The 10,977-nt window shown below is 42.7% G+C and overlaps 1 protein-coding gene across 2 annotated transcripts in view; it reads left to right on the top strand.

The window, feature by feature from the left end:
• The window catches only part of WLS (Wnt ligand secretion mediator), an 89,217-nt gene extending 81,550 nt beyond the window's left edge, over positions 1-7,667 (top strand). Inside the window, exons 12-13 of one of the 2 annotated variants that reach the window (XM_068239260.1) lie at positions 449-576; positions 6,679-7,667. In XM_068239260.1, coding sequence (XP_068095361.1) covers positions 449-558 — 110 coding nt within the window. In that variant the 3' untranslated portion in view covers positions 559-576; positions 6,679-7,667. Of the gene's footprint in view, positions 1-448; positions 2,563-6,678 lie in introns of those variants that run through there. The other variant, XM_068239259.1, reaches the window with a different exon arrangement.
• Positions 7,668-10,977: the final 3,310 nt, after the last annotated feature.

Genomic DNA, 10,977 nt, shown 5'->3' on the forward strand with positions numbered 1-10,977 from the left:
GCCACAGGCTGATTGCCTCCATGCCACGCTGCATTGAAGCAGTCATTTCTGCAAAAGGATTCCCGACCAAGTATTAAGTGCATAACTGAACATATTTAATTGAAGGTTGACTTTTTTTGTTTTAAAAACACTTTTCTTTTATTGGTCGGATGAAATATGCTAATTTTTTGAGATAGGAATTTTGGGTTTTCATGAGCTGTATGCCAAAATCATCAATATTAAAACAATAAAAGGCTTGAACTACTTCAATTGTGTGTATTTGAATCTAAAATATATGAAAGTCTAATGTTTATCAGTACATTACAAAAAATAATGAACTTTATCACAATATGCTAATTTTTTGAGAAGATTCTGTACATGCAGGTTTATCTCGTCACTTCAAGCACCCTTTAAGCAGCTCGTCACCCCACACTTTGCAATGATGATGGGTGTTCTTCTTTTCTTCCAGGCAGGGACGGGACGAGCAGCGGGGAGGAGCTGCAGCTAACGACAACAATCACCCACTCCGACGGACCAACAGAGCTGTACCGATTGTCAGGAAAAGAGTCCCAGGAATGAATCTCCCCTCTCCTTAGGGTGGGCTTTGATGTAGACATTTTTAGTTGCCGTATAACTCACTAAGAAACCGTTACAGACAAGAAATAGCCTTCCTTCCGTTTTACCATATTTATAGCTGGATTTCTCGGTTAGCAAAGTGGGGGGGGTAATTACTTTTTGTATTGTAGTTTTTTTTATACAGTATATATATTATATTATTAAGATATGTTGGTGAAGAGTGCTCATTTACACTGGTAAATATTCACTGTTTTCGTTACTCGGTTTGTTGACTTGCTACTTGGCTAATTTGAAGCTTTAAAAGACTGTAGTGAGAAGAATATGGAGGCTGCCATATTTATTTCCTTTTAAACAATACCAGTTGCCTGGCTGCCTTGCTGATTTATTTGGCTGCAGTAATATCTGAATGACACTAGAAACAAGCATGCAGCTAATCTTGCCAGCTCTGACAATAATGTCGGAAACACCTGATCTGCTGCATGCTTGTTAAGGATCTGTAGCTAAAAGTATTAGAGGCAGAGGATGAGCGGGATACCCAGGCAATCTGCATTGCTTAATAGGAGATAAATATGGCAGTCTCCAAATACCTTTCGCTTCAGTTGTCCTTTAAGGGGAACTCATTGGAATAGAACTATGAGAGGTGCCACTACTTGCATTAAAGAGACACTGAAGCGAAAAAAAAAATATGATATAGTGAATTGGTTGTGTACTATGAATAATTACTAGAAGATTAGCAGCAAAGAAAATATTCTCATACTTTTATTTTCAGGTATATAGTGTTTTTTCTAACATTGCATCATTCTATAATATGTGCAGATTACACAACACTCAGCATTCAAAATGAGTCTTTCAGAGGAGTCTGGGAAGTAATGACCTCTCCTCTAGCAGAGAGAAAGTAAACCGTTCACTTACAGTTGAGATAATAAAAGTCAGATAACAGCCCTCTCCACGACTAACTTAGTCGGAGAGCTTAATGGCTTGTTTGCATAGAGATAACAACTGGAGTTTCTCAACTCTTCCTGTACTGGAAACAATTAGACTGATGTATCTGATCTTAATGTTTTATTTCCTAGCTGTAATACACATACAAATCATAATATCATAATTTTTTTTCCGCTTCAGTGTCTCTTTAAAGGCTGCACTAAACTCATTCTGATTTGATTGTAGCTTGAACGTGGACCAAAGGGTTTTTCTTCAATTTGCATAAATAATTACGGAATAACTCGGAATAATTCGGAATTGCTTCCCCCTGACCATCCCTAGTTATGTGTTATGGATTTTCTTTGTTTTCAACAGCATTTCCTGAACAGCAGTTTAACTGCCAAAATAGTAAGATACCAGACAGCCTCCCTACTCACTTGCGCGCTATTGTGTCAGTTAGACTGTTAGATGCTGTTAAAACAAAGAAAACCCTAAGAATCCCCCATGAGGAGATGGACTGGCCCAAAACCTGTCAGTTCTGTCAGATTTTAACCACCTACTTTTTTCACGATAGTGGTCCTTTAAAGTGAATCCGAATTGAGAGTGATATAGAGGCTGCCATTTTGTTTCCTTTTAAACATTACTAGTTGCCTGGCAGACTTGCTGATCTATTTGGCTGCAGTAGTGTTTGAATAACACCAGAAACAAGCATGCAGCTAATCTTGTCGCATCTGACAATATTGTCAGAAACGCCTGATCTGCTGCATGCTTGTTCAGGGTCTGTGGCTAAAAGTATTAGTAAGGTAGAGGATCAGCAGGATAGCCAGGCAACTGGTATTGTTTAAAAGGAAATAAATATGGCAGCCTGCATGTAACTCTAACCTTGGGTTCACTTTAAGGATGACAGCTGAGGAGTCGCCTTTTAAGAAAAAGGCCAGCTATGGCACATCTCATAGTTCTGTCCTGTACAGGTTCACTTGGAAATTTTAGTTGCACTGAGAGCAAAACGTACAGTTTATATAGACATATTGCCTTTATTCATAAGCAATACCCAATAAGCAATAAATGACTTTCCTTTTTTTTGTATCTCTTGTGTTTTGTCGTTGTTTTTATTATTATTATTACCATAAAGCAGGGGTGTCAAACTCCAATACAAAGTGGGCCAAAACTGAACACTGGGACCTACTGGCCACCTTCATCCCGCCGAATGGCTCCTCATCCAACCCCTATACAGTTCCCCGGCGTTAAGTGGTCCTACCTCCCTCCCCTAAACAGTAAACTGGTGTCTAGTGATCCCCACTCCTCCCCTATACAGTTCCCTGGTGTTTAGTGGTCCACACCCTCCCCTATAAAGTTCCTTAGTGCTTTCCCCTACCTCCTCCATATGGCGTTCCCTGGTGATCTAGGGCTTCACCTCCAATATAGCTTCCCTGGTGGTCTAGAGTGGGCCATACATAATGCAAAGTGGGGAAACCACTTGGGGGCCAAATTGAATGGCTCTGAGGGCCAGATTTGGCCCGCGGGCCGGAGTTTGACAGGTTTGCCATAAAGCCACATACACATGCTCCACAGCAGTCTTTTACTATAGCCAACTTTACAAACGACTATGATTATAAAAGATGGAAAGTTTCTTGGCGTGCAAACAGCCATTATATACACAGAATGACTTGACGGACGAATACAAATTTACATATCGTTACTCAACTAGTGAACGACTAATATGTTCTAGTTATTAATGGAAGTCGTTGAAAAGTCGTAGCAGACTTCTGTACACAATGCCATGTTGGAGACAACTTCACTCAGTCGTTCGTCAAGTCAATCCAACAGTTGGATTGACTTGAGCTGCGTCTTATCAGTCGTTGGATGCCTCATATCAGTGGTAACGCCTTGATGTTTGCACGTCTTTTACTTGACGAAAACTGTCCAACTTCTTCAAGTTGTTTGATAATCCTGCAATTAAAAGACTTTTGTTGAGCATTGGTATGAGCCTTAAAGGAGTTTTCAGGGAAAATTAATAAAATAAGTGCTACTTACCGGGGGCTTCCTTCAGCCCCAAGCTCCCAGCATGTCTCTCGCCGCAGCTCTGCAGTCAGCTGTTCGCCGCAGCTCCGTCACGGTCCCCGGCGATGACGTCGGGGCCACCTTCAGGTCGGCATGTACTGCGCCTGCGCAAGCGGCGCTGTCAATCACCGCCACATGGGCCCGAGCGGAGTGCGCAGGCTCAGAACTACTGTGCCTGCGCAGTCCGCTCCGGCCCACGTGGTGGTGATTGACGGCGCTGCTCGCGCAGGCAGGAGGTGGCCCTGACGTCATCGCCGGGGACCAGGATGGAGCTGCGGCGAACGGCAGCAGGTAGAGCTGCGGCGTGGGACATGCTGGGAGCTTGGGGCTGGAGGAAGCCCCCGGTAAGTAGCACTTATTTTATTAATTTTTCCCCTGATGACTCCTTTAAGGGCCGGTTCAGACAGGCCACTACCGGCGGTTCGTTTCGACAGTGCTGTGCAGAAAAGCGATTGGTATAATTTTCCATCGATCCGTCGTGTCCCGTTTTGAATCCCCGGGGGGATAGAGAACCGCAAATGCTGCCGGCACTACAAGCTACTTACAACGTTGAGGAAAAGGCCATATACCTTGGCATGTGCGCAGTCGACTGTAAACACATCTCAATGCGGGATGCGATGGATCCCTGCAATAGATGAGGACAGTCACTGGCCATTGCTTGTGTGAACCAGCTTGTAACAGACACACAGGAGGACACGACCAGCTACACATAAACATGATAAAATGTCTGCTATGTATCTCTTTTGAATAACGCTCAGTTTAAAGTGGCAGTTTTGAGCCCATGTAACACGTAATTTTGGCTCTGTCTGTTGACAGCGCCGAAATTACTATCTGAGCACCGCTATAGCCGTAATTGACATTACGGCCTGTGGTGTGCCCAAATTTCCTTGCACTGTCTCCGACCTTAAAGAGAACCCGAGGTGGGGTTTTGACAATGCAATACAATACAATGCAATGCAATCCACATACAGAGGCTGGGTCTGCCTATACTGCCCAGCCTCTGTTGCTGCCTATACTGCCCCCCCCCCCCCTGCACTCTGCTATCCCCCATAAATCACAGCCGCGCTGTCGACACACAGCGTGTCGCAGCGGGCTGTGTTTATCTCTGTACTGTCAGCCTGCTGCTCCCCCCGCCTCCGGTCCCCGCCCGTGTCCCTTCCCTCCCCGCTGATTGGAGGGAAGGGACGTGGGCGGGACCGGTGCTATGCAGGAGGCGGGGGGAGCATGCAGAGTAGACAGTACAGATGTAAACACAGCCCGCACAGCGCAGCTGTGATTTATGGGGGATTGCAGAGCGCAGGGGGAACTTAGGCGGATTTAAATATCAAAAGAGGCTGGGCAGTATAGGCAGACCCAGCCTCTGTACGTGGATTGCATTGTCAGAACCCCACCTCGGGTTCTCTTTAAGTGTCCCTCAGAGGTGTCCCTCAGACACAAAACAGTGGGATGTGGGAAGAAATACACAATATAGATCAACAAAACTGTATTTCCAAGGAGAAGCCTCTGTGTGAGAGCGACTCCGAATTACATCATTTCCCACCATCCACGTTAACCTGGAGGGGGAATAGTAATTAACACCACCGGGACTTGTGCAGCAGCAGGATAAGCCGTATATCGGCGGCGATTTCTGAGGTACGCTGTGAGAGAGGCGTAAGCAGAGGAAAGGAATGTTTTTTTTTTTAAATTATAACCACTATTCCTAGCACATACCGAGGTGATCATTATCACTAAAGCACCAATTGAGAGCTAATTCACTAACTGGAGGAGGAACCTGTGCGGGCCCCTCAGGACCTGGGGGCTCTGGTGTGGTTACAGCCTCTGCACCTCATATTGCTATACCAAAGCTTAAAGGGAACCTTAACTGAAAGGGATATGGATGTTTCCTTTTAAACAATACCAGTTGCGTGGCAGTCCTGCTGATCTCTTTGGCTGCAGTAGTGGCTGAATCGCACACCTGAAACAAGCATGCAGCTAATCCAGTCTCACTTCATTCAGAGCACCTGATCTGCATGCTTGTTGAGGGGCTGTGGCTAAAAGAATTAGAGACAGAGGATCAGCAGAAGAGTCAGGCAACTGGTATTATTTTAAAGAGACTCTGAAGCGAGAATAAATCTCGCTTCAGAGCTTATATATAGCAGGGGCATGTGTGCCCCTGCTAAACCGCCCCTATCCCGCGGCTAAACGGGGGTCCCTTCACCCCCAAACCCACCCCTGCAAAATCTACGACCAACCATTTTGCTGCTGCTGGAGGCAGGGCTAACGGCTGCAGCCCTGCCTCACAGCGCGTCTATCAGCGGCGCATCGCCGCCTCGCCCCCGCCCCTCTCAGTGAAGGAAGACTGAGAGGGGTGGGGGAGAGGTGGAGATACGCGCTGACAGACGTGTGTGGGGCAGGGCTGCGGCCATTAGCCCTGCCTCAATCAGGAAGAGATCCCCGGGACTTCTCGAGGGGATTTGGGGGGTAAGTTACCCTCGTTTAGCCGCGGGATAGCGGCGTTTTAGCAGGGGCACACATGCCCCTGCTATATATGAGCTGAAGCGAGATTTATTCTCGCTTCAGACTCTCTTTAAAAGTAAAAATCCATATCCTACTTAGTTTAGGTTCCCTTTAAGTGTGTACCCCTCTAAGGGGACAGTGAGCAATATGAATTGTTCAGTATACTTTAAAGCAAAAATGTCAGCATTGTATAATAAGTATGGGAGACTCAGCAGTGTGTGTTTTGTAGATATGTTTACCAGTGGGACAGTTTCATTTGGGTATTTTTTTAATTACCACCTTATATCAATGGGAAATTTGAAAACAGCACTGTATGTTGCTGCCATCTGCTGGCTGAACCTCTGTAATTCCACAACATGTAAAGTCTTTAGCTATAGGTATTTTAAATCTGCAACATGTTGATAGATAATTCATTGTATGTGTAGTACGGATAATAAATAGAATATTAGTAGCAAAGAAAAGTCTCGTTTTCCACTACAGGAAGACTTAACAGAGCAAACAAGCTTCTTTGTAAAAGAGCTTCTCTAAACTAGTGGATCAACTAAAACTCCTGAAGAGCTTAAACAGCCAAGAAACAGTGAGATACAGCTTGAGATAAGGTTTTACTATAGGAAAGTTCAACGTTTATTTCTGCTTGTTTTACAGCTTTAAAATACAGAGTGTGGATTCTAAACTGCAACTGTGACAGTCTGATGCAATGTTATAAATAAAGCTATTTCCCACAAAATCCTGAGTCAGATTCGGGACAGAAATCTGCAGCTCAGAGCGGTAACCCCGAGCTGGATCCATGTGAGGTGTGTAATATGCAGGACTGCTGCAGATCTATCAAGCGGTGTCATTTGTATGGTGAAAAAATTGTGCGGCTTTCAGAACCTAAAATGTGGAAATGATCATACTGCTGAGGAGATTAAAATCAAAATATGAGACTATTTCTTTGCCACTAATGTTCTATTTATTATCTATACTACACATGCAATTCATTGGCCCTTATTCAATGCACTTTTTCTCCCAAGCTTTCTCCTAGAGTTTTTCATCTTATGGTTAAATTAACTTTTTAGCACTCTGAAATTTGAAACAGTACTAAAAAGTAGGTAAAAAGTACTGTCAAAAAGATTAGTATTTTCTTGCTTGCTGGTGGCTTAAAAGGGATTTTATTGATCAGGTGTGAAAATATTGACCTAGGAGAAAACTTAGGAGAAATATTGAATTTCATATAGCCCATTATCTCATAGGTTTATGATCGCTTCAGTTTTGCTTTAAAGAGACTCAGAGATGAGTCTTCTTGCCTTTTTTTTTTTCACTTACCCGGGGCTTCCTCCAGCCCCATAAGCATGGCTGTGTCCCTCACCATCCTCCTGCGATCTCCCGTTCAGCCGCCGTCAACTCCCAGTACGAGGCTCAGTCGTACTCAGTCTGAGTGATGTCAGCAGAAGGTTCGCCGCTGACGTCACTGAGCCGCTTACATCACTGAGCCGCTTACCGGGGCTCACTAAACAGCAGATCGCAGAGTCCCTTAAAAGCCACAGAAAAAAGGTTGTGGTGAGAAAACTTAGAGATGATTCTGTTATAGTGAAAGTCTTGTTTTTTACATTTTTACTTTGAACAGTAATTTGTATTAAATATTTTTCTATAAATGTTTTTGGATTTTGAAACAAATCATTTGAGCTTCAATTAATTCTTATGGGGAAATTTGCTTTGATATACAGTAAGAGTGCTTTGGAAAAAAATTTTGCTTGCAAACCAAGGTTCTAGTGCACGTGCGTGTGTGTGTGTGTATCTCTCTCTCTCTCTCTCTCTCTCTCTCTCTCTCTCTCTCTCTCTCTCTCTCTCTCTCTCTCTCTCTCTCTCTCTCTCTCTCTCTCTCTCTCTCTCTCTCTCTCTCTCTCTCTTACCTTTATTCAACCAGCAAGTAATTTTTTAGAGAAATCACATAGGAGTCACCAAAAAGATAACATGTTGTACAAGAGGCATTATTGTGGAAAAATACATATCTCAGCTTTTATTTACATTTGAGCAAAAAATTCCAGTCCAAAATTATACATACCCTTCACAAACTGTCAGTCTGTGGGAAAATCCAAAGTTCTATACCATTCCAAATAGTTCAAGCTGTTCAGAGTAAGGCCTCTTTTCCACCAACTGTTTATAGGCAGTGAAATGCCTCTCAAACTCTTGCATCTGCTCACTGCTGCCTGGCAACAGCTTGCTGAGCACAGAGCTTAACAGTCTGTGGAAAAGAGGCCATAGTATCCTAATTACCCTGATTAATTGGAAACCGCTATTTTAATCAACTAATCAGGTGAAAAACTGCAGCTCTCTGCAGTTGGTTTGTGGACAGTCATGGCTAAGACAAAGGAGCTCAGTGAGGACCTGTGGCTGCATATTGTGTCTGCTCACAAGTCAGGAAAGGGCTACAAGGTAATTTCTAAATGTTTTTAAGTTCCAGTGGCTACAGTGTAAAGTATTATTGAAAATCTGAGGATGAGGTCGGAAGCCAAAAGTGACACCTGTGCTGGCCAGGATGATAGTGAGAGAGGTGAAAAAGAATCCAAGGATCACCACCAAGGCCATCCTGGTGAATCTGGGCTCTGTTGGTGGCAATGTCTCAAGGCAGACAATGCAACAGACACTGCACACTGCTGCGTTCCACGCATGCAGACCAAGGAGGACGCCACTTCTCCAGATAAGGTACACAAAAGCTCGCTTGGCTTTTGCAAATGCTCATATGGACAAAAAAGAAGACTTCTGGTCATCTGTGTGATGGTCAGATGAAACAAAAATTGAATTGTTTGGTCACAATGATGTTTCCTTCATTTGGTGTAAAAAAGGAGAAGCCTTCAACCCAAAGTGTTCATCCCCACTGTCAAACATGGTGGTTGGAACCTAATGCTTTGGGGGTGTTTTTCAGCCAATGGGCCAAGGAACCTAATCACAGTAACAGGCACCATGAAAAAAGCAATACATGAGAATTCTCATTGACTACATCAGGCAGTCTGCAGAGAAACTTGGCCTTGGGAACCAGTGGACATTTTCTGTGTGTGTCATTGTCAAGTGGTCAGCAGACAACAATATTAACGTTTTGGAGTGGCCCAGCCAGAGTCCTGATTTGACTCCAATTGAGAAACTGTGGAGGGAGCGGAAAAAAAGACTCTCCAACCTGAAAGATTTGGAGTTCATTGCTAAAGATGAATGGGCAAAAATACCTGTGGAGACGTGCAAAAAGCTTGCCTGCAATTATAGGAAGCGTTTGATTGCCGTAATAGCCAATAAAGGCTTTTCTAATTCTATTGATTATTGAGAAGGGTACGAATAATTCTGGACTGCAGACTTTTTGCTCAAATGTAAGTAAAAGCTGAGAAATGTTTACCCCCCCCCAAAAAAAAAAATAATGCCTCTCGTTCATCGTCTTATTATCTTATGGGAGACACCTATGTCATTTCCTGTCAAAAAAATACTTGCCAGTTGAATAAAAGTAACTTTAAGACAAAATTTGCCAGGGGTATGAATAATTATGGGCAGAGATATATATTTACACATCCACACACATATCCAAAACCAAACCCTTTAGCCTTTATTTAGGTGTTTGCAAGTGCTCCAGGCCAATTTATTCTATCACAATTTATTTATTTCTTTGCTACCAATTATTACTGCTGTAATATGTATTTATGGCCTCTTGTCACTAGGAGGCAGCATGAGACAATAACCGAGGACTTCTGCTTTCACTTTCCATATCCTCTGCTAGCGGAGAGACATCAAAGCATTCCAAGAAGTTACAGTACAATGAGTTCTGCTGACCAGTGGTGCTCAAATACCCCTTTTAAAAATTCGAATTTGGTCGAATTCGAATAGTAAATTATTCGAGGTCAGTCGAATATTCGAGTCGAATATTTTTTACTATTCGATTCGACCTCGGACTTCGAGCTCACTATTCGAGTCGGTATTCGAGCTCACTATTCGAGCTGACTATTCGAATTGGCCCAAAATAGCTTCCAACACTTGTTTTGAGGGTGAATGATGCAAGAAACATCTTTTTTTCCAAGTAACAACAGCAAGTGATTATGTGGGGATGTTCCTTTAAAAAAAAATGTGGAAAGAGAAGTTGTGTCCTTAATTTGGTTCAGTAGTGTAGTGTTACTGTATATACTTGTTCTTCTTCTTCTTTATCTTTCTTAATCTTCTTCTAGATCTTCTTCTTCTTCTTCTTCTTCTTCTTCATCATCTTCTTCTTCTTCTTCATCTTCATCTTCTTCATCTTCTTCTTCATCTTCTTCTTCTTCTTCTTCATCTTCTTCTTCTTCTTCATCTTCTTCATCTTCTTCATCTTCATCTTCTTCATCTTCATCTTCTTCATCTTCATCTTCTTCTTCATCTTCTTCATCTTCTTCATCTTCTTCTTCTTCTTCTTCATCTTCTTCTTCTTCTTCTTCATCTTCTTCATCTTCTTCTTCTTCTTCTTCATCTTCTTCATCATCTTCTTCTTCTTCTTCATCTTCATCTTCTTCATCTTCTTCTTCATCTTCTTCATCTTCTTCTTCATCTTCTTCTTCTTCATCTTCTTCTTCTTCATCTTCTTCTTCTTCTTCTTCATCTTCTTCATCATCTTCTTCTTCTTCTTCATCTTCATCTTCTTCATCTTCTTCTTCATCTTCTTCTTCTTCATCTTCTTCTTCTTCTTCATCTTCATCTTCTTCATCTTCATCTTCTTCTTCTTCATCTTCTTCTTCATCTTCTTCTTCATCTTCTCCTTCTCCTTCTTTTTCAATATCGTCTTCTTCTTCTTCTTCACGTATTTCTCTTTTCAAATTTTTTTTTAAAGAAATGCAGCTATTTTTGAGCGTAACAAATAGCTGGTGGGCGCACGCATGTTGGAAGCGCCATTGTATGTGCTCCCTGGCAGTGGAAACACAAAGACAGCAGGAGGTAAATTCAGCAGCAGGAGGAGGAGGA

This window comes from Hyperolius riggenbachi, chromosome 6, assembly GCF_040937935.1.
Source record: "Hyperolius riggenbachi isolate aHypRig1 chromosome 6, aHypRig1.pri, whole genome shotgun sequence".
NCBI lineage: Eukaryota > Metazoa > Chordata > Amphibia > Anura > Hyperoliidae > Hyperolius > Hyperolius riggenbachi.